Source organism: Panthera uncia, assembly GCF_023721935.1.
Source record: "Panthera uncia isolate 11264 chromosome E2 unlocalized genomic scaffold, Puncia_PCG_1.0 HiC_scaffold_19, whole genome shotgun sequence".
NCBI lineage: Eukaryota > Metazoa > Chordata > Mammalia > Carnivora > Felidae > Panthera > Panthera uncia.
The window spans coordinates 10,377,377-10,399,994 of NW_026057588.1; the positions used below are offsets into that span (position 1 = coordinate 10,377,377).

The 22,618-nt window shown below is 55.8% G+C and overlaps 2 protein-coding genes and 1 non-coding gene across 3 annotated transcripts; 2 read left to right on the top strand and 1 right to left on the bottom strand.

Annotated features, from left to right (window-relative positions):
* The first annotated feature begins 458 nt into the window (after positions 1-458).
* RTN2 (reticulon 2) lies at positions 459-8,728 on the top strand. Its single transcript, XM_049621186.1, has 10 exons — positions 459-657; positions 2,550-2,594; positions 2,716-3,186; positions 3,293-3,550; positions 5,966-6,173; positions 6,513-6,651; positions 6,805-6,874; positions 7,001-7,047; positions 7,854-7,912; positions 8,177-8,728. Exons 1-10 carry the CDS (start codon positions 624-626, stop codon positions 8,256-8,258), a joined length of 1,413 nt encoding a protein of 470 aa, XP_049477143.1. The 5' UTR covers positions 459-623; the 3' UTR covers positions 8,259-8,728.
* A 3,075-nt stretch (positions 8,729-11,803) lies between these two features.
* Positions 11,804-11,890, top strand: TRNASTOP-UCA (transfer RNA opal suppressor (anticodon UCA)). The gene has a single exon. It is a non-coding gene; the product is annotated as a tRNA-Sec (tRNA).
* A 4,827-nt stretch (positions 11,891-16,717) lies between these two features.
* FOSB (FosB proto-oncogene, AP-1 transcription factor subunit) lies at positions 16,718-21,840 on the bottom strand. Its single transcript, XM_049621193.1, has 4 exons — positions 21,016-21,840; positions 18,759-19,079; positions 18,436-18,543; positions 16,718-17,463 (listed from the first exon to the last, which is right to left on the bottom strand). The coding sequence occupies exons 1-4, from the start codon at positions 21,139-21,141 to the stop codon at positions 17,002-17,004; spliced, it is 1,017 nt and encodes a 338-aa protein (XP_049477150.1). The 5' UTR covers positions 21,142-21,840; the 3' UTR covers positions 16,718-17,001.
* Positions 21,841-22,618: the final 778 nt, after the last annotated feature.

Genomic DNA, 22,618 nt, shown 5'->3' on the forward strand with positions numbered 1-22,618 from the left:
CCCCCTTTCCCACTCCCTCTTAGGATCTCAGCTCAGACCCTACCTCAGAGCGGTAGGATCTTTATACCCTCTCCTGAAAACCTCCCCTGGCTCCGCCCCAACCCACTCTGAGATCCACGCCCCCATTCTAGGTTCCTTCATCATTTTCCCTCCTGAGCCCCTCTCACTACCCTATCCTAGGCTCCGCCTCTCTACCGCTAGAGGCCGCCCCCTCTTCCATCTAGGCCCCGCCCTTCAGACCGCCTTCCGCGCCTTTTCCGCCGGGTGGTATAACCTTCTAGCCCCGCCCCTTTCGTAGAAAAGCCACGCCCACCTCCCCTGGCCCCTCGGTGTTTACCCGCCTCCCCCCCCCTCCGCCCTTCCTCAGGTCCCGCCCCTCTCGTCCTCTGGCCCCGCCCCCGGCCCCGCGCTGCAGTGCCTTCCCAGCCGCGGCCCCGCCCGCCCCCGCCGAGCGGAGCAGAGGGCGGCGGCGGCGGCGGCTGCTGCTGGAGCGGCCCGGGAGGAGGAGGCGGCGAGGATGGCGGCGGCGTCGTGGGCGCGGCGGAGATGAGCGCCCGAGGCCCCAGGCCCAGGGCGGCGTGGCCGGAGTGGGCGGGGGTCCCGATGCAGGCCCGAGGAGGGCCATGGGGCAGGTCCTGCCGGTCTTCGCCCACTGCAGTGAGTAGGGGGAGGCTCAGGCCGGGTGTGGGGCTCACAGGCCCGGGTGGGCTCCTCCCCAGTAACCCCTCGGTGCCGGGTCGCGGGAGAATTGGGATGGGGGAGGAGGCGAAGGAGACAAAGGAAGCTCTCCCCTCCCCCCCGCATTCTAGCGGCGACGGGGGCGACCTGACCCGGAGGACCTGAGTGAGTCAAGGAGGAGGTGGGGGGCACTGAAATAGCTGGCGGTGGGGGGGGAGCGCCGGGCTCTGGGATATGGCGCCGGACCCCACCCAGAGATGAGGACGCTCGCCGGGAGCTGTCCCCTCGCCCTGGTGCTGGCCGCAGGCGGCGGGGAGGGGAGTTGAATGGAGGGGTAGAACCGAGATAGAGAAGAGGGATCTAGCCCCCACATCATCCATCTTCGCATCCCACCTCCGTTTTCTGCCCAGACTCAGAGGCTGCCCCGACCTCGCCCAAATTGTCCAATATCCCGTCCCTTGGACACAACCATCCCTGGGTTGGGGCCAGGACTCCTGGGTCCTTAGTGGGCTTTACCACTGATTCGTAGTAACCCATTTCACTCCGAGCCTCTAAGTCCCAGCCTCCGACTCCCCAGCTGCCAAAACGAGGTGGGAGCAGGGGGTATCTGATTTCGGTTTCCAAACAGCATTAAGCATCTCCTGTAGGCAAAGCCCAAGGCTAGCTCTGAGGGGCTAGGTTCCACAATTGAAACTGCCTTCCCTGATCCCCACGATCTCTGAGACCTGATCCCCACGATCTCTGAGACCCCACTGAGATCTCTAACAGTCCTCGTCTAACATTCTCTGTCTCACACCCCTGTGGCTCCCACAGCAGAGAATTTCAGCATTCTCAGACCTAGCCACTTGCATATCATAGGAGTTCAGATGCCAAAATTCCAAGAATTTGTTATTTCAGCATTTTAGAGTATCATCCCCACATTCTAAGATCGTGTCCTTACCTTGGCTTACAAAGGAAGGCCCTACATGATCCCCACCACGACCACCACTCTGCCTTCGTCTCCCACCCAATCCCTCTGTTCCAGTCATACCTTCACACCTCCCTGTTCCTCAAATATGCCCAACGTAGTGCCTGCCTCAGGGCTTTTGCACTGGGCTTTTTTCTCTGCCTGGAAGACTCTTCCCTGGACATCTGTATGGCTTCCTCACTTCATTCGTCTCTGCTCAAATGTCATCTTATCAAAGAAGTCTTCCTGGAGTGCTTGGCCGCCTCAGTTGGTGAAGCATGCAACTCTTGATCTTGGGGCCATCGGTTCGAACCCTACCTTGGTCGTAGAGCTCACTAAAAGAAAGAGAAGGAAAAGGAGAAAAGGAGGAAGAGGAGGAAGAAGAAGAAGGAGAAGAGGAAGAAGAAGAGGAGGAGGAGGAAGGAGAGGAAGAAGGTCTTCCTGACCACCCTGTCTGAAATAACACCCTCTCAATTTCTCTCCCCTCACCCTGCTTTATTTTTCTCTACACACTTAGCACCCAACATCATATATTTAATCCTGTATTGTCTATCTCCCCCGTGGAGTGTTATACGAGGGCAGGGTTTTTGTCTGTTTTGTTCACATTTGTATTCTCAGTCTAAAACAGCGCCTGGTATACAGCAGGTGCTCAATAAATGGTTGTGGAAAGAATGAACTAACTGAAACTTCCTAAAAGCCCTAATTTGAAGATTCTAAGATTAAGACTCCTGGATCTTTGAAGCCTGAGCCCCTGATAGCAGTATAGTAAGGTTTTACGGTCTGTATGCAGAATGTTCTAAAGGTCCTGTGATTCAAATATTCTAAGATTCCTTAACTCGGACCATCCAAGTTTCCAGGACTGGCACACTTCTGTGATTTCGACAGGCTAAGCTTCTAAGAATCTTCGATTCTTTCCCTCTCGCAGAAGAAGCTCCGTCTACAGCCTCTTCTACCCCTGACTCCACAGAAGGTAAGTGGAGGGGGAGGACGTGAGAGCGGGACTTGAAGCGGCTCACAGTTGGGGGGAGGGTTGGGGAGAGTGGGCCAGGGCCCTGCTTCGCGCAGCTTATGTCCCCCTTTGCTGACTGCAGGAGCGAACGACGACTCGGATTTTCGGGAGCTTCACACGGCCCGAGAATTCTCAGAGGACGACGAGGAAGAGACCACGTCGCAGGACTGGGGCACCCCCAGGGAGCTGACCTTCTCCTACATCGCCTTCGACGGTGTGGTGGGCTCTGGGGCGCGCCGGGATTCAGCCGCCCGCCGCCCCCGGCCCCAGGGCCGCTCAGTCTCAGAACCGCGAGACCCACCCCCTCAGCCTGGCCTGGGCGACAGCTTGGAGAGCATCCCCAGCCTGAGCCAATCCCCGGAGCCTGGGCGCCGCGGTGACCCCGACACTGCCCCTCCGGTAGAACGCCCCCTGGAGGATCTAGGGCTCCAGCTCGACCGGCTGGACTGGGCGGCCCGGGGAGCAGGGTCCGGGGAGGATTCTGCCACCAGTGGCTCCACTCCGCTGGAGGACGAGGAGCCTGACGGATCGGAGGTTGGAGAGGCTGGGAAAGGTGAGATGTCCGAGGTTCTGGGATCGAAGCCACCAGGGGTGGGTGGTCTCTCCTCAGGGCACCTCCAAGGCGAAAGCTCACACAGCCTTCTCTCTCTAACTGCCAGAACTGGACCTGCAACACGGAGTCCCTCAGTCTCCGCCTCCGGCAGTCTTGACTCCGCAGCCCAGCCCTGGCTCTGGAACTCCCCAGGCGGGTACCCCGTCCCCTTCCCAACCCCGGGATTCGAACTCTTGGCCTGATGAGCCCTCACTGGACCAGAAAGAGGAAGAGCCGTGGGGGCCTCTGGAGCGGGAGCCAATCACGGGGCAGTGCCTGGATAGCACGGACCAATCAGAATTCACATTGGAACCACTCCTTCTAGGTAAAGTTCTTTTTTGAATCACAGAGAGGATAGGAGAAATGGAACTTAAAGGGACCAACCTTGCGAAGGAAGTGAGGAGGCGGAGAAGAGGAGGTGTGGGTGTTGGCTAGGTATAAACTCCATCCTTTAAAAAAAATTTTTTTTTCCTGTTATCTAAGATTGCCATTGGCTCTTTATATAGTTCGCCCTCCCACTTGAGAAGTTAGCCCTGCTTTGAGCCTTAGGATTGGCTGATTGCTAAAATAATAATAATAATAATAATAATAATAGTAATCCCTCTTTTGGAGTGCTCCTCCTAGAGGCTGACTTTGGACAGGACAGCTTCCGGGGGGTGGGGGGGAGGGGGAAGGCTGTCTTCTGGATGTGGCCGTGGGGCATTTATAAGTAAACTCTACGCCTTTTAAAAACTCTCCTCTTGCCTCACCGTATCCACTGGCCAGTGGGATATAGACCCCCCCTTTCTCTAAAATACGCTTAGCTTCCATAAACGCCCTGGGTTGGTGATAGACATCACTGCTTTCGGGTGTTTACAAAAGAGCCACCCCTTTTGGGAACTGTCCCCACCCCTGTGGAGAGCCATTGGCTGGGTCCAAAGGGGCCCCGCCCCCCTATTCCCTCGCTCCGGGTTCCACCGAAGTGGGCAAAATCCCTGAGAAGTAGCGGTGTCCGCAGCCTCTCACTCACTCGGAGCGGAGATGGGGAGTAAAGGTGGGCTTTCGGAGCGGGCTGGGGGGACTGGGGTTGGGGGACTGTGTAAATGGGTCCAGATTCTCTCTTATGTCCCTCAAATCTGCCGGTATGTTTCCTACTGGTCCCGGATTCCCCAGCGCTGCAGGCTGGGGCTGGGGGGGCTGCAGGGGTGTCTAGAGAGGGCGTGGAGGGAGCGTGGGGTCCTCTCTCCCAGGGGCAGAGGCTTTGGGGCCCAAGAGCAGGGAGGCCCCCTCCCCCAGCCTCAGGCCCAGGCGGTGCTGTCACTCAGGAGCTGGACAGGCCAGCACAGCTGTGGGCCAGGCCCCCTCCCCCCCAGCGTGCCTAAACTTAGCCCCCGCCTCAGGCGACCCGGCCCCTCCTCCACCCACTGGCACAGGCCTTGGGGAGCCTGCAGGGGAGGGCCCTGCATTGCGGGTGGGGGGAGGCCTGCCCTAGTTAGAGGTGGATGGGAGACCATGTATAAGGAAGATACAGAAGTGAGGAGAGTCAGACTCTGAGGGGGACCAGTCAAGACGGGTCAGAGTTCCATCAGAGCGAGGGTGGAGGGGGTCTGGAAGGGTTCAAGGCTCAGATGGGATCATATTATTGGGAGGGCTGTTAAACGTTTGGATGGGCACAGTGAAACGCTGGAGGGGCGCCTGGCTGGCTCAGTCGGTAGAGAATGCAACTCTGGATCTCCACTCTTGATCTCAGGGTCATGAGTTCAAACCCCACGCCCGGCATAGAGCCCATTTAAAAATAAATCAATAAAACGTTGGCGTCTGGAAGTCATTGGTCAGGGCTCAGGTTGGGCTTGTGAGGTGAGCTTAGCATCTCAGAAAGGAGTCAGAAATCTACAGAATCTCATGGGGCCCTTAAAAAGAATGAATTAAGGGGCACCTGGGTGGCTCAGCCAGGTCAGCAACAGACTCTTGATCTCAGCTCAGGTCACGATCGCATGGTTTGTGAGTTCGAGCCCCGCAGAGGGCTCTGCGCTGACCGTGCAGAGCCTGCTGGGGATCCTCTCTCCCCTCTGTCTCTGCCCCACCCCTCTCGCACTCTCTGTCTCTCTCTCTCAAAATATATAAACAAAAAAAAAAAGAGAGAGAGAGAGAGAGAGAGAGAGAATGAATTAAGAGCTATGCCAACTGACTAGGAGGGAATTCTAGGGCAGGGGGAGAGAACGGGATGTGCGTAATACAGAAAAGTATATATAGGGGGGGCACCTGGGTGGCTCAGTTGTTTGAGTGTCCGACTTGATTCCCGCTCAGGTCATGATCCCAGGGTTGTGGGAATCCAGCCTCAGGTCGGGATCCGTGCTGAGCGTGGCACCCGCTTGGAATTCTCTCTCCCTCTTCCTCCCTCTGCCCCTCGCCCGCCCTCGCGCGCGCTCTCTCCAACTAAAAAGCAAAACCAAAACCCAAAAGAAGTATATGTATGATTCCATTTTCCATAAATAATGACTAAAAATTGTATCCACCCATAACACATGGGAGGGACGGAGACTGAGGGGACTTGCTACCTGGCTACCTTGGGTTTTCCAGGAGACGAGGGGGAAGCAGCTCCGAATCAAAGAAGACAACGGGAAATTGGGAAATTGAGTTCGGGCTCAGGCCAGATGCGTCAAGACGTCGTGGTTCAGCCCCGAGTTTGGGAAGCGGGAGGTCGAGAGATCAGCCAGGCCAGGTGCAAAGCCCAGCCTGATCGCCCCCTCTCCCTCCACAGTGGCGGACCTGCTGTACTGGAAGGACACAAGGACTTCAGGAGTGGTCTTCACGGGCCTCATGGTCTCCCTCCTCTGCCTCCTGCACTTTAGCATCGTGTCCGTGACCGCCCACGTGGCCCTGTTGCTGCTCTGTGGCACCATCTCTCTCAGGGTTTACCGAAAAGTGCTGCAGGCCGTGCACCGGGGCGACGGCGCCAACCCCTTCCAGTGAGAACCCCCGGCCCTTAACCTTGACCTCGGTCTGAACCCCAGTGTTGGGCGGGCTGACCCCCGACCTCAAATCAGGCGCCGCTCGTGACCCATCCTATTCGTGTTTCTGACTCCGGCCCCCTTCTGACCCTGACTTCCAGCCCTAACCTCCGATCCTAACCTCTTACCCTGAATCCTCGATCCCATCTCCTGACCCTGACCTTGACCCTAGCCCTCTCTGGGGCTAAAAGCCCTAGCCTTCTCCTCAACCCCTATTTCTTGCCCCTGTCCCGGCCACAACCCTCAGCCTGGGCTGCTCCACACACTGAGTTGCCTTACACCCCTTTGTCCTCTCAGGGCCTATCTGGATGTGGACTTGACCCTGACTCGGGAGCAGATGGAACGTTTGTCCCAGCAGATTGCCTCCCGAGTGGTCTCTTTGGCCATCCAGCTGCGGCATTTCTTCCTGGTAGAGGACATTGTGGACTCCCTCAAGGTGCCTCGAAACCTACACTCCCTCCTACCCCCTCCTGGGTTCCCACCATTCGCCTTGCTGCCCTTGGGGGGTAGGAGGGCCGTTGCTGGCTAAGTTCACAACCTGGGGAGTGCCCCTAGGCTCTGCTGACCCTGACCTGACCCTCCCCCCCAGCTGGCCCTTCTCTTCTACATCTTGACCTTCGTCGGTGCCGTCTTCAATGGTTTGACTCTTCTGATTCTGGGTGAGCCGGGAAGGCTGTGGGGAGCAGGCGGGGAAGTGGGTCATTGGGGTTTGGTGAGGGGACAGGGTTCTAGATGGAACTGTCAATGTCTTAGGAGAACCCTGACCTCCATTTCTGTGCCTACAGGAGTGATCGGTTTATTCACTGTCCCCTTGCTGTACCGGCAACACCAGGTGAGTGTGACAGGACCTCTCGGTCGGCAGTGTCCCAGCCAAATATGGGTGGTCTGATGACCCCCACCCCCTCTGCCACAGCCAGGGTCCTGTGGACGGATGTCCCCGTCAGAGACAGGAGGACCAATTGGTGTTTCTGCCCCGAAAGAGTCAGGGTGTGACTGACATGCCCCACCCCAAGGCAGGTGGCCTAACTGATGTTTTCACCCTGAAACTGCCAGGGACTGACCTCGAGGTCAGTATCCGGTCAGAGGACTGTTGTCCGGAACACTGACAGAACCAGAGGCCAACCGACATATATCCTATCCGGAGACAGGCAGATGGACTGACGATCCCTTCTCCAGCACAGCTGACGACCAAGTGATACACGTGTCTGCCAGAGACAGTCCTGAGTCCCTCCCATGCCGGCATCATCAAGACTCCGAAAGTCAGGAACACTGCGAATTAAGCCAGCATTTAAGTCAATCCACGCAGGAACTTGGCAGCTAACGCCAGTTCCCTCTACTCTCACCCGACTCACACACAGACGCACTCACGTAGGACTCACTCAGAGATTCATAGTCATGCCCAGGAAGCAGACTTACTGGCAAATTCTCGTCTACCTGACATCATTCCCCACGCAGAGCTTGGCCCAACTGACGGACACGTCGGCTCGAACTTCTGATTTCCAAGGGTATGGTGCTAGGTTTCGAGTTGAGTAGTGGACCACCTTCCCCAGTTTCTCAAGTGGAGGTGGGGGAGGAAGCAGCCTCCTGAATGAACTGGGGAGAAGAACCCCTCCAATCTCTCCTTCTTGGTCTCCCCAGGCCCAGATGGACCAGTATGTGGGATTGGTGACCAATCAGTTGAGCCACATCAAAGCTAAGTAAGGGCACGGAATGGAGGCGGATGGGCTGGGGGACGGGGAAGCTTAGGATTTTTTCCCCCCAGATATTACCTGTTCCTAAATCTCTTGGGGCCAATGCCCCCTCCTCAAAGGGTGACAGACAATCCCAATGCAGGCCATTAGGTGAACGGTAGGGGCTGGCTTTGGGCCCACAGCTAGCTCCCCCGTCCCGATTTCCCCTTAGTTCTCAGATTCCTATCCGTCTCTTGCTCCAACCTGTGACTCCGCTTGTTTCTCCCTCAGGATCCGAGCTAAGATCCCAGGGTCCGGAGCCCTTGCCTCGGCAGCAGCCGCAGTCTCTGGATCCAAAGCCAAAGCCGAATGAAAGGGGTGTCTCTGCCCTCGGGACGCCTGCCCCCATCCCCCGCAGCCCTCTGCCCAACTCCATCTCCCTTCCATCCCCACCCTCCCGCCGCCTCCGCCCGAGCCATTTCCCGGCGGGTGTCTGGATCACTCGCACCAGGGAGTTTGTGCAAATTGCCTGAGCGGCCAGGACTACATTTCCCAAGAGGCTCTGCTCTAGGAGTCCAGGAAAGGCGAGGCACCTTGGCCGCGGCGCCTGCTGGGAGTTGTAGTTGCCTAGATAGGGCGCCCGCCCTGCACTTCCGCGACCCCGCCGCTGGAGGCGCCGTCAGAGATTGGTGTCTCCTGGACGCCACTAGCCCCAAAGCCAGGGCTTTGCATGGGGCCCAGGGGAGGCCTGAGCTTGGATTTACACTGTAATAAAGACTCCTGTGGAAAACCCAAGGCCTCCTGTGCTTCCAGCCTCCTCCAGCTTTCACCTTCCTGCACCGAAAAGCACCTAAGTGATATCCAAGGAGGAATCTTCCCATCTCTCCAGAAGAAGCTCCCTCATAATCTGTTTATATTCTGAAATGATTGAGGGGATGATGCTGAGAGACCCTCGGTCCCAGGGCTAGCCAAGCCTTTGACAGCCACTTTCCCTGTCTCTGCTCAAGGCAGACATCACTAGTCGATCCCCACACTCTGCCTGCGGGGCAGCGAGTCTCATCTGAGTCCCAGACCCGTGCCCAGCTGCCTTCTGGAACAACTCCCTCCACAAACATATCCAAGCCTTTCCCTTGTCCTACCTGATGTCCAGCTCAGGGATGGCCCCTCTGCCACTTGGTCACCAGGCTAGAGACCTAGGTATGGTCCTGGATTCCTAGTTCCTGGCCCCCAACATCTAATAAGTCAGGAAGCCATGTCTTGTCACTCTCAAATGTCTCTCCTCCAACTTCTTTATTCCACTTGCCCTGGGACCAGGTAAAAGGCCCCATGGCCTGCCTGGGCCTCGGGTTCCAAAACCGAGGGAGAAGGAGGCAGGAGACTGGGTTCTAACAACCCACAGACCTGGATTTGAATCCAGGCTTCACTACCTCTTGGCTCTGTGACCTTGAGCAAGTGACTTCATCTCTTGGAGCCTCAGTTTCCTCAAATGAAAAACTGTCACCATAACCGTGCCTACATGCAAAGCTCTTGGTACAGGGCCTGGCATATAATAAATACCCAGTAAACACAAACTGCTTGTTAGCTGTGACATTGTTTCCAAACCTCGATCATCCCCTCACGACCTTCATGATCTTTCTCTCACCCGTTCCATTTTTCATCTACTATTTTCCTTCAAATTGGTTAATTAAAAATAAAACAAATGTCTTTTAAAAAAGAAATGTAATTCACCACCAAGGAAGTCAGGATCACTTGCCAGAAATAGAAGATAGCAGTAAAAATAAACACAAAACTATTAACATTTAAACTGTTTGTTCGTGCATCACCCAAAATCATCTCATTTGCCTCTAGCGACGCATGTCACATTTTAGGCGATAATGATGTTACGGGAGTAGTAGTTACAGCCCCAGTCTTCGTGTGTAGGGGTTGCCTAGCAGCAGCTCTAGACACACACACACACACACACACACACACACACAGAAGGCTTAAGGGGGCTTCTCTTGAATATAGATTTGCCAGGCAGGGTCAATGTGTTAAATTTCCAAATTAAAAAATAGCGGGGCACCTGGGGGGCCCAGTCGGTTAAACGTCTGGCTCCTGATCTCTGCTCAGATCACGATCTCTGCTAAGGTCATGATCTCACAATTTGTGGGATCAAACCCCATGTGGGGCTTTGTGCTGATAGAGAGGAGCCTGCTTGGGATTCTCTCTCTCTCTGACCCCACCCCCATCCCCAGTTGTCTGCGCACGTGCTCTCTGTCTCTCTCAAAACAAATAAACAAAAACAATAGTTTTAAAAAAGCAATTTTTCTTAAAGATGCTTCTATTCATACTTTCCATAAGACAGTGTCGCTTTGTAAGAGGGACTGGTTGAAATTACGAGTCCAGGAATGGCTAAAGCCCACAGGCCCATCCTTGACACCAGCACTAGAAGCTGGCAACAGGTTGGAGATCGAAACAGCCTTTACTGAATGCCTCCCAGACTTTTATGTCCACCTGCTCATTGTGATTCCTCCAGTGAAATCAGATTTCCAGTTGGGGAAACTGAGGTTCAGAGAAGGATCATGATAATAACCTTTCATTCATCCTACAAACATTTACCTGTCTCCAAACATCTGCTAAGTTCTCAAGCACTCTTTAGGCAGTAGGGACATGGAAATAAACCAAAACAAAGTCCATAGTTTTATAGAACCATTATTCTAGAGGGAGGCAGACAATAAGCAAACAGACATAGAACATGGCACGTGGTGATCGGAGTGATGGAGAAAAGTCCATCAGGGTAAGGGGATAGAATGAAGGGCCTTTGCTATTTTAAACGAGCGGTCAGGGAAAACTTCACCAAGTGGTGGTATTTGAGTGAAGGCCAGCATGAAGGGAGGCAGTGAGTCATGTGGACGTGTGGAGGAAAGGAGATTCAGGCAGGGGATCAGCAAACGCAATGGCCCTGAGAAAGAAGTATGCCTGGTGCGGGCAGCAGGAGATCTAGAAGCCAGAAAGCCAAGTAAATGAGGAGAAAGGCGTAGGAGATGGGGTCAGAGGAGTGAACAGAACGAGAATATAAGGATTTGTAAGGCTATGGTGGGAACTTGGGCTTTTACTCTGAGATGGGAGCCCCGGGTAGGTTTCATATGGTCCGGAACGACAGTGTTGTCAAAGGATCACTGACTTAGATTATAAAAGGGTCGCGATTTTGGTCTTAGCAATTAGGATTTCCCTGGGGGATAGGCTGTGTGAACTAGGGTCCGATACCATACGTTTATAAGCCTTGGTTTCCTTGGCCATAAAAATATAGTTGCAGAAATTGATGATCTCCAGTGGCTAAGCTCAATGGGGACAGAATTGCTGTCATTACGCTGTCTAGGACGGTGCCTGGGGCTTAGCAGGCGCTCAATAAATATCTGAACGAACAGGGCTCCGTAGGTCGTTGAAATTCCTCAAAGGAACAGCAGGTGTCGCACCAGCTCTATAACCGCCTCGCCCGAGTCTCTGGGGCTGGGCTAAGTCCAACTCTAGCTGGCATTCGTTCACTCGAATTCGGATTTTTTCGGGGAAGAGTCTTCTGAAAGCCGAATTATGAGTTTCTCCTCTTAAAAACAAAACCAAAAACAAGAACAAAAAAAAACTTCTCACTTGGAAAAAGGGGCTTCTGGCCCTTTAACACCTAGAGGTAAGTGAGCCGCGTCCTCTAACACCGCTTCCCAGAATGCGCGGCGCTATGCAAATGAAGATGGTTTCCAAAGGGAGGATGATTCGTGCCATGTAAGAGAAAGGTAACATTCTGGAAGGATATGTGCCCTAGCTGGGGAGAATTTATAGATACCGGAATCAACAATCTCACACCAGCCTAAAGTATGTGACCATAAGTCTAAAAAGATATGGATTCTTGGGTTTTATATAGCTGTGTGGAGAAATGCGTGTCTTGCCCGGATGATCCTCAGTGGTCTGGGGTGCAGGCTTCAAACCTGTAGCTGTCTAGCGACAGAGTGGTTCAATTCCACCTTTCGGGCGGCAACAACTCCCGTTTTTTTTTACTCCCTTCAAACTGGATACTAGAACGGGCTATCAAGAGAACATCCCTCTACCCGGTGCCTAAAAATGTCACTGCAACCCTCTGCCTCACAGTTTTAACTTTCACCACGCGGGTCTCTTCCTACGGTTACACTTTTGCCGGCTCTCTCCCTTATCACCTGCTTGTTCCTCAGTCAGTCATTTGCTCACACCTGTATTTATTAATCGGTCAAATATTCATTCATTCATTCATTCATTCATTTGACAAGTATTTGCTGGGTGTCAGGTCCTGCACTGGGCAGTGCTGGCGACACAGAGCTGATGGCAGTCCCGGTTCTGGTGCTCCCAGTCCAGTGAAGGAGACAAACATTAAGCAATCATTAATTACCCATTTAATTAACAGCTACAAAGATGTCAACTACTGAGAAGGCAAGTAATGAACTTAGAGGCCATCTAGGAAGGAGACCTGGGTTCGGGTGAGGCGTCAGGGTGACATTTGGGCAGATCCCTGAAGGATGAGCAAGGATTAGCCAAGAGAAGGCGGGGATGTCCCAGGGCAGGGATCAAGGTGGCCCCGATAATGCAGTGAGGATGGTGATATTTGCACCTTCACTCTGCACTCGGTGTTGGCATGCATGAGCTCACTGACTCCTCATAGCCCCATTCTGCTGCCGAGAAAACTGAGGTCTAGAGAGATGAAGTCTCTTGTCCAAGGTCACCCAGCTTTGGTAGGCCTCCAGCCCCGGGCCTCTCAGACCGCTGGCCCACGCTAGTCACCACTGCCCTGTTCTGTCTTTCTCAAGCTAGCTTTTCACCATGTCCTGTCTAGTCTGCCTCCTAATGTCTTTTCCGTCCTTTCCTCCTATCTCGTAGCCCTGCCCCTGTTCCGGGCTTCCCCAGCAGCACACACGGGTGTCCCCGCCTAGCCCGGGTCTCCTGCCCCTGTCTTGCCCCTTTGCCAACTACCCTCAGCTTGGTGGTTAGAGCAGTCTTCCTACAGGACCCCTAGGTGGCTCAGTCAGAAGAGCATATGACCCCTGATCTTGGGGTCTTGAGTTCCAGCCCCAGATTGGGTGTAGAGATTATTTAAGTAAATAAATATTTTTTAAAAAAGAAAAGAAAAGAAAAAAATCAAGCAAGCAAGGAACGGGGCACCTGGGTGATTCAGTGGATTGTCTGGCTCTTGACTTTGGCTCAGGTCATGATCTCATGGTCTGTGAGCCAGAACCCCTTGTCGGGCTCCGTGCTGACAGCTCAGAGCCTGGAGTCTGCTTTGGATTCTGTGTCTCCCTCTCTGTCTTTGCCGGCTCTCTCTGTGTGTGTGTCTCTCTCTCTCTCAATAGTAAATAAACATTGAAAATTTTTTGAAAATGAAATAAAGAAAGGAAGGAGGAAAGAAAGAAAGAAAAAGACAGGAAAGAAAGAAAAAGAAAGAAAGGAACAAGGAAACAAAAGAAAGAAAAAGAAAGGAAAGAAAGAAAAAGAAAGAAAGAAACAAGGAAACGAAAGAAAGAAAAAGAAAGGAAAGAAAGAAAAAGAAAGAAAGAAAAAGAAAGGAAAGAAAGAAAAAGACAGGAAAGAAAGAAATAAAAGAATCAAAGAAAAAAGAAAGAAAGAAAGAAAGAGAAAAAGAAAGGAAGGAAGGAAGGAAGGAAGAAAGAAAGTGGTCTTCCTAAAGCACAAACCCGCCCCTACCCTTCTTGTGCTCAAAACCTGCCATGACTCACCCCCACCACCACCACCCCCCACCCCACGCCACCCCACCCCACCCCACCCCCCGTGGCTTCAGGAGAAGATCTAAATTCTTAGTCTGGAATTTAAGACTGCAGAATCGGGTCTTCGCTAAGTGGCTTCCTTCTCTACACTTTTTGTTCCAGCCACTGTGAACCTCTACCCCCCGCAACGTATCAAGCCCTGTCCGCACTAACTGTCCTATGTGCACACTGCGTCTTTTTCTATCCCCTTCTATGTCCTCTGTTCAGCCTCCAGGACTCAGCTCAGCTGTCCTCCTCACGGAAGTCTTTCCTGACTCCCAGATCAGGTTCCGCGCCCCATGGTTTCCCCCAACCCTGTGCGCTTTGGATCATCCCCGAGAGGTCTGTGTCCCTCACTGGCCTGGGAGCCTTAGGAGGGGAGAGCCTGGCGCTGTCTCAGTCCCAGCAGTGTCCCCGGCCCTCCCGGCACCGGGCTGGGCACGCAGTAGGTACTTGGCAAATGTTCCAAATTGATTAATAAATTTAGGGATTCCATCACGACAACTTCTGCTTATTCCTTTACGAAGGCATCTGAATGACCTCTGGCCCCTCACTTAATTCCCAGAGTACTTGCTGCTTGCAAATAAGAGAGGGCTTGAATTTTGCACTGGGGATGGCTCATCTATTTTGGGTTCAATTTTAGGTGGGCCCCTGCACGTTCAAAAACGAAAAAATCATCATGTGACGCGTAAAAGGAAATTCGTCTTCAGTGGACAGGGAGCCATGAATTTGTGGTTCCTATAACCCTGAGGACCCCCGATACTATATTTAGGTGATCTTCAGTAATTTGGGAAGGATGTTTCAGAGGCTTCCTGGCAAACGAGGAATTTAGGCAGAGCCCTATATGCTCAGGGTGACCTTAGCGAAGGTCGAATAGGTAGAGAAGCTCGAAACATCCTTGGGCATGTCAGTATCTCACGCCTACTATTCTGCCTCATCCTCTCCAAGAGGAGGCGTGCCCTGTGGGAAGCCCTCTGGCTGTCTATCCTCCCGTGTCCTGTTGTCCTGCCGTAGACGGATTCGTAAGCCGTAGACGGATTCGTAAGGACAAACCTCGTCTGCAATCTCAATCTAACCTCATCCCCTCCCGCCAAGCCAAAGGAAGGCAGGTGATGGGTACCGGGAGCAAACAGACCCTGAAGCTTGGCAGATGCATTTTTAAGAGCTTTTTATTGGCGACAGTGCAGAACCATGGCGGGGAGGGTAGTGGCCCAGTGCCAGCCAGCCCCCAGAGCCCCCCAGGGTCAGGTGCAAAATACAAAAAGAGAATCACAAATACAGCAGGGGGTTGGGGGGCTGGGGATTCAGTAAGTTGTCGCAGGCAGGGGCCAGGCCCTGCTCACAGTCTTGCACTCACACTCAGAATCCTTAAGGATACAGATTGTAAAATTCTATGATCCCTCAGGCTCACTCACCAAAAAGAAAATCTCATGTCCCCGACAAAACCCAGAGTCAGGAGACAGCTGGCCGATCGGGGACAGTCAGAAAAGAGACAGATGGAAACGACCAGGTGAAAAAACACAGGCAGAGAAAAGACTGGAGTGGAAGAGACCCTCGAGAAAGGGACAACAGCCACAGACTGCCAGAAACAACCAGAGGGGCCGAGACGATCATTAGAGACAGCCTGAAAGGGGCCGACTCCTAAATTTCCAGAAGCAGCGGTCTTCCAATTCAAAGGGCACACTGCTTTGGGGCCCAACGCGACCTAGGCCGAGGTTGTAGAAGCGCTCACACGCTCACACGCGCACACATACATACACACACACACACACACACACTCATATATAATATATTTATTTATACATAATAGATATAAGTGCCTTTTCGGAAACCAGGAAAGGGATAAATAGCCATGGGGCGGGGGAGGCGGGCGCGGGACGGGGCACGTGGAATGTTTTCCATGCAGCACAGAAGGCGGCGTGGCCCTCCCGAAGTTAAAAAATATCAATTTGCCTCACGATGAAATCCTCGCGAGGTGAAGCATAAGGAAAGGGGATTGGGGCGGGGGGCAAAACCGAGGATCGGGGCTGCGGCTGGGGAAGGGAGGCTGGGACCGCGGGAGTCCAGCCCCTTCGAGTTTGCCAGTCCGAAAATATTGGGGGGTGGAGGGGCCAAAGCCTCGGCCTTCGAATCTTCTCCGGAAAAACACTGGGCCCCCTGGCAGACTCCCACGGCTCCCTTTCTAGAAAGGATGTAGGGGGTGCCGAGGGGAAGGAGAAGTTGGCGTCCTAGGCCGGGGTAGGGGGTCAGGCCTTAAATAAAAAGGCCAGGGCTTGGGGCTGGGGGTCCTGAGGACAGATGCCACGCGGATGGGTGGCTGTCACCCCCACTCTCGAATTCTGTCACCCCTTGAGTCTAACTCACTGGTGGGGGAGGAGGGAGGCAGCTGGGGCGGGGAGGGGAGACCAAGGAAAGGCTTTGAGGCGTGGGGGGCACAATCCCCCCGGAAGGGTTCTGTCCCACCGGGCTCCCCCCCCCCCCACAATCCCGCCAACTCATTTCACAGTATAAAGCGCTCCAGGACGGGCATCACAGCGCCCCCTGCCGCCTGAATCAGAGAGGCCCAGCAAGGAAGGCCAGGAGGGAAGGCTGAGCCAGGCTGGGAGGCTTGGGGTGACACTGTAATCCGAGAGGACGGCTGGGGGCTGAATGGGGGGAGATCCTTAAGAGGCCAGGAATTCAGATCAGAGCCACTTTTGCTGGAAGGGAGCGGCTGGACAATCAGGGAAGAAGGTTCACATTTCAGACTAAGTCTGGGTAGGAGGGCATCATAGGAGGCATCAACTTCCCTTAAAGGGAGGCTCAATTCAGAGGAGGATCTAACCATGTGGAAATGTTGGATAAATAAGCTAAGGTCAGGGGAGCAGGGAGAACCAGCCTGGTCACCCCCTGAAGGGTGGGCGTGGGAGACATTGTGGGGGAGGGGGGCGGTCTGTGGCATTTCCTTGTTGGGCCTCTCTGGAGAAGATTCCAGTAGACTCCACCCCCCCACCCCCACCCCCCACCCACTACCAGCACCCCTTTCCCTCTGCCCAAAGCGAGGCGCCGCCCCCCACCCACCCCTCCCCACAGGTTGGGATGAGGTGAAAGGGCCAACAGGCAGCTGGGGGGTGTCCATTCCCTCCCCACCCCCTGCCCCCAAAGTCACCAACTTTGTGGCCTCGCCGGGCCATAGAAACAAGAGGCGGCACAAAACACAAGGAGGTCCTCCTGTCCGATGACAGTGGTCGCAGGGAGTCAGACACGAGAGGCAGGAAGGCCACACGCCCGCTTTGTCTCTTCCCCAATCTCTCTCTCTCCTCCTCCTCTTCCAAATCTCTCTCCCTTGTGTGTGTGTTTGGTTTGTGTCTAAAGAGTTCACAGAGCAAGAAGGGAGGGCGAGTTCAGGGGGTCGGAAGGCTGGTCACTGCCGCTGGGGCGTTGGGCGCCGGTGAACGCGGAGACGTCCGGGCAGGTGAGGACAAACGAGGAAGTGTACGAAGGGTTAACAACGGGGAAGGGGTCACCGAGGACTTGAACTTCACTGTGTGTAAAGAGAGAAGCTGTCAGGTTGGGGGATGCGTCTTGGCCGGTCTGGAAGGGCAGGGGCGGTGGTGGTGGGGGCGGCAGCAGCCAGCTGAAACCATCTTCCTTAGCGGATGCTGACCCCGGCAAATCTCTCACCTCCGCCAGCGGGCCCGGCCCCGGCCCCTCTTCGTAGGGGATCTTGCAGCCCGGTTTGTGGGCCACCAGCACAAACTCCAGACGTTCCTTCTCCTTTTGGAGCTCGGCGATCTCCGACTCCAGCTCTGCCTTTTCTTCCTCCAGCTGATCTGTCTCCTGAGGTCCCCCGGCGTGGAGGTGAGGGAAGAAGGAGGAAAAAAAGGCCCATGAACGACTAGAGAAGGTGGGTCGGAACCATGTCGCCTGGACTTGCTGCAGAGGCCCCGGGGCTGAAAGGCAGCTCCTGATTGAGAGGAAAGACACCCCCACCCCCCGCCCCCGCCCCCACCAGCACCCCCCTCTCCGGACATGGAGTCCTGGTGTGCTATGGATTTGGGGCATGGGTCTTGCCTCCCAGGAGCCTCAGTTTCCCCATGTGTTCAGTGGATAGTTGAGAAGGGGCCAGATGTATATGGAGGGCTCTGGTTTTGGGAGAGGGACTCAGAGGTTTGTTGAATGAATGAATGATCGGTGTTTTTAATGCCACCTGTTCCCCTCTGGCACCCCTCCCCCTCTGCCTCCCAGGGAGGTGACCAGGTAAGGAAGGCAAGGAGAGGATTCCCCCGATTTCCTCTAGGGGCAGCACGTCAACCCTGCAAGCCCACCTCCCGGACCCAGGTAAGTTGTAAACAGGGAGGGGGGGGGGGGGCGGATGCCGCCTGCCCACCATCTGAGAACTTTGGGTGCAGGCGGTAAGAAACGGATGTAGGATTAGGAGCATTTTGTTTCACGGACTCTCCGGAATGTAAAAGCGGGAAGGATCCCGGGAGATTCCAGGAGGGGGCTGAAGAGATGGAGACACCGAGGCAAAAATGGGCTAACGCTGGCCCCAGGCGCAAAGGGAGAAAGGGCGGGACCTCTGTTAAAGGTCAGCAACCGGGGCAGGCAGGGGCAGGAGCTTGTGGGGGTCTGCGTGTATGCCTGGGGTTACCCTGTCTGGCCACACCTGTACCTAATTCCTTACAAGGAACCTCTGGCTGTCGGCCCAGGACAAGGGCACAGGTGGTGAGGAGGGAGGATGGGGGGGAGAGCCCCCCCTTCAGTGTATCCTCACCGCCCCCTTCCACCCCCCCCAGGGACGATCCTCACCGCCTGGAGTCGGTCGGTCAGTTCCCGCCGACGGTTCCTACACTTTGCTGCTGCCAGTTTGTTTCTTTCCCGGCGAACCCTTCTCTTCTCCTCCTCTTCCGGAGTCAGCTGAGCAGGAGAGATAGAGGCCATGAGGTTTGGGGACCTTGTGCACCTCCTCCATCCACCCCAAACCTCCTCTTCTTGCGGGACGCAGAAAAGGACCCTCTGCTAGGGTTTCTGTAGCCACCAGAGGCCTGGGTGGCCCCTCACCCCGCGGGCGAGAAAGTTACTGCCTCTCTGGCTCCCTAGACCCAGTCCGAGTTGTGTTGCCGCTTACTCACCGTCTCCTCTCGGGGTCTCCTAGGCCGGGCTCGGGCCGGACGGGAAGGCCCAGGTCCGCTGGCGGCTCCGCTGGTGGAAGGCCCGCCACTGCCACTGGCTCCGCCACTGCCGTAGCCACTCATGCCCGGCGTGGAGTAACTGGTTCCTGGCATGTCGTAGGGGTCGACGGCCGGGGGCTGGGAGGCCAGTGGTTGCCCCTGGGACTGGGCCATGGAAGAGATGAGGGTGGGTTGCACGAGCCACTGGAGGTCCTGGCTGGTTGTGATCGCGGTGACCGTGGGCACGAAGGAACCGGGCATTTCCCCGAGACCGGCGCACTCCTACGGGGTGACACATACACACACAGGCGTAGACACACAAACAGAGACACCGACACACACACACCCAACACACATACACACACCGACCCCCGTGAGTGAGCACAGGGCGAGCGGGTGTGGATGTGTGTGTCACAGGCAAAAAGCCACAACACCCACCCTTCCACTACACCGTGACGCAGTGGTTAATGAGAGGATTTCTGCTCAACTGGCTTCTACCTCCTCCTTCTTCTTCGGGGAAAGGTTGCACGGTTCCAGCGGGTGGTGAATCACACCCCGGGTTGGTGACTCTTAGGTGGGGGGGGGGTGGGGAGGAGGCTGGACACAGCCGGGTGACAGAACCCCCGGGAAGGAGTCACAGCCACACACACAGCCACAACACCCCACCCCCACCCCACAGGCAAGGGGAGGGAGAGGGAGAGGCCTGAGGCCAAGCCTTCCTCTACACTCACACACACACACACACCCCTCTGAGCCGGGGGGATGAGCGACTGGAAGGTCCATGAGACCTCCGTGCAGGGGCGGGGGTCTTAGTTAAAAGGGTGTTGGGGGACAGGCCTAGGAGTTTAGAACAACGTTTCAAGTAATTGTTTCTCCACGGGGTGAGGCTGACAAGTGACAGGTTACGGTGGACGGACAGGTAGAGAAAGTGACGACCCGGGCACCCTCAGACTGCCGCGGAGGGAGAAGGGTGTAGGTCCCGGGCCCCCGAGCCCGAGCCGCGCTCATCTACCCCCCCCCCCCCCCCCCCCAAATGGAATCCTAGAACTGCTCGGAAGGCTTAACTACTCTCCCAGGGGGCGTGGTGAGGGAAGGGCTGGCTCGCTGGCCAATCAGAGTCCTGGAAGCCCAGAGAGGGCGGGGCTCCTGGAGACCACCTGGCTGGTTCCCCCTGCGGTTAGCGGTTCCAGTCCGGTCCTCGGACACAGCAGAGGGATCTGGCAGAGGGGCTGGGACTGTGTCTGTGTATGCCTGGAGAAAAGGGTGACAGTCACCCATGTCTCCCAAAGAAACCCCTGCACACAGGCACCCTCGGCCCCTGAGATCGGAGGAGCCGGCTCGCCGCAGGGTCCTCGCGGACCCATTGGATCGCAGAGAGTCGCTCCTGTCGCGACAGGAATCCCCTCGCTCTGCCTTTAGAGGCCCGTAAAAGAGACCCTAGCGCCAAGGAACCACGAGTTCCGGGGACAGAGAGGGGGAAGGGAACTGTACCCTACAAATAGGAAGGGAAAGTTGATTGGCCAAAACCCGCGCCGCGGCGGCCAATCGGAACGCCGAGCTGCCCCCTCCCTTAGCAACGTGGCCCCGGCGTTCCAAAATAGAACGCTCCGGGACGTCAGGGGCGGGGCGGACGAAGGGGGCGCCGCGCGCCGTGCGTGCCCCGCGTCAGACGGAGGATTCCAGCGCGTCAGCCGTTACGCACGGGTCCCCCGTTACGTCTCCGCGCAGGAGGCGGAGGCAGCGCCTCCAAGCGAGGGTTCGAGGCCAGCTTACCCGCTGGATCGAGCGCAACCCGATGCCGGAGTAGGCGCTCGGTTGGAGAAGGAAAAGGGAGGAGGCTACTGGAAGCTTCCCTGGGACTTCCCCACCTGCCTAACTGAGCTAGCTTCAGGTTGGGGACCTGGGTCGGGGGCAGTCCCGGAGCAGGCTAAAAGTTCGCAGCCCTGCTACCGCATACACGTTGCACTGAACGGAGCATTCTCCCCACCCCCAAAGCTAACCCCTCTGCGTTCCCTTCCTGCGATCCACGCACACAACCAATTGCAAACACGCCCCGACTCTGCAGTTTGCAAAGTGCGCGGTGAGCCTATTCTCTCTCAGATCCTGAGTTTTGATGCGTCTTTATTTGGGAGGGGGGATGGCGCGTTCCAACCCTGACTTAAAAAAGAAAGAAAGAAAGAAAACCCATAAAGCAGCACCCCAACCCTCTAAAACTTACCTGGGAGGCGGCGGCAGTGGGTGGACTGCCGAAGGAGTCCACCGAAGACAGATACTGAGACTCGGCGGAGGGTGAGGAGCTGCACCGGGAGCCGGAGTCGTAGTCTCCGGGGAAAGCTTGAAACATTTCCCTGGGCACAGGGGGGGCCCTGTGACCACGCTGAGGTCGCCGGGAAGCCAAGGCTATGGCCGGGTGGAAGAGAAAGGTGCGAGTCCGGGGTGAGCCGAGCGCGTCCCCAAAGCGCGCTGTCCGAGGAAACTCGGGATGGGGGCAGCGTCCCGCTCCAACAATGGCAAAGTTTCTGTGCAATTCCTCTGCGGTGCCCAGGCCCCCACAAGATGCCGCTGTGCCTCCTGAAAGTCCAGGCTCCGTAGGACCCAGGGGCGTGGGGGGGATCGCTCCCCCAGAGGCGGAAAGCGCTGTCTTGCTGTATAGAATCCGCTTCGGGTGCGGTCTTCTCCACGCGTCCAGCGGGTCCCACGGGGGGAGGGGAGTAATAAAGAAGACAAAAAGAGTAAGTCGCTCCTCCAAAATAAAATGTAGAATTATCTAGAAGAATCCTCCCCAAAACTTTCTCTCCGGAAAAAAATAATAAAGCGAACTTCACAGCCCCCAAGAACCACAACAATCAAGTCCCCAAGTCTCAGCTCCGCCTGTCCCTGCCGAAGCCGTACCTCTCAGTCTTATGAATGAAGCCCAAAGCCGCCAGCCTGTATTTATTTGTCCGGGACCCGCCCCCCTGCTTACGTCACTCGTCCAGCGCTCCACAAACTTCCTAAAATCTCCGGTCCTGCGGAACTCAGCCCCGCGCCGTCCGGCAAGAGGTCTACCCTAGCCTCGATCTGTCCACCTGAATCACCCCCGCGGCCCTGGGGGTCGTGGGGGCTCCGTTCCAGGGTCCTCGGCGGGAGGGGATCCCGGCCCCGCCTCCCAGGAGTTCCTGTGACGCAATTAGCCATATAAGGAGCTCGGCCGGCGCGGCGGAGTGTTTGTTTGGTATCCTAGCAATTACGTCAGAGGGAATCCCTCGCTCGCTCGCGCGCTCACCCCGCGCGCCTGCGGAACCCACCCGCGCCTGCGCAGTGCCACGCCGCCCCGGGGGCCGGTATTAATAGGCTCTTAAACTAGCCCGGGGAAGACCCCGGTGAACGGGTACCCGTCACTTCTGGAAGCCCCTCACATTTCTCCCTGTGATGCAGCGCCCTCGTTCAAGAGGAAGGTCAGACCCCCCAGAAAAGGCCCTGGCTAGTGTGGTCTAGTCACGTAGGCGGGGAAACTGAGTCCCAAAACGGAGTGGGAGGGGCGGTGATGCTCCAGGTAAAAGTGGAGGAGGGGATGGCGTCCCGAGGCTCTTGGCTGCTTCGGCCGGGACTCGCTAAGCGGGCTCGGTAATGTTTTCTGTCTCTGAGCTTCGGCTTCAGTTTTCCCAGCTGGACAAAGGATGTGTGTTTTGGACCCTGCTGGCCCCGCATTCCGGCGTTTGGGAGGTATGCGGGTTTGGAGCGGGTAGAGAATGAAATTTAGGATGAAGCCTCTCCTGCCTGCTAGGAAATGGCTTCAAGAGTTTAATTCAGGTACTTGGGGTATGCCACAGCCCCCAACT

Coding starts and splice junctions, on each gene's coding strand:
- RTN2 (XM_049621186.1), top strand. CDS start 624: ATGGGGCAGGTCCTGCCGGTCTTCGCCCACTGCA. Junction 2,595..2,715: donor TACCCCTGACTCCACAGAAG/GTAAGTGGAGGG, acceptor TGCTGACTGCAG/GAGCGAACGACGACTCGGAT. Junction 7,913..8,176: donor TTGAGCCACATCAAAGCTAA/GTAAGGGCACGG, acceptor TTTCTCCCTCAG/GATCCGAGCTAAGATCCCAG.
- FOSB (XM_049621193.1), bottom strand. CDS start 21,141: ATGTTTCAAGCTTTCCCCGGAGACTACGACTCCGGCTCCCGGTGCAGC. Junction 19,080..21,015: donor CCACTGCCGCCGCCTCCCAG/GTAAGTTTTAGA, acceptor GTCACCCCGTAG/GAGTGCGCCGGTCTCGGGGA. Junction 17,464..18,435: donor TGACCGACCGACTCCAGGCG/GTGAGGATCGTC, acceptor GGGGGACCTCAG/GAGACAGATCAGCTGGAGGA.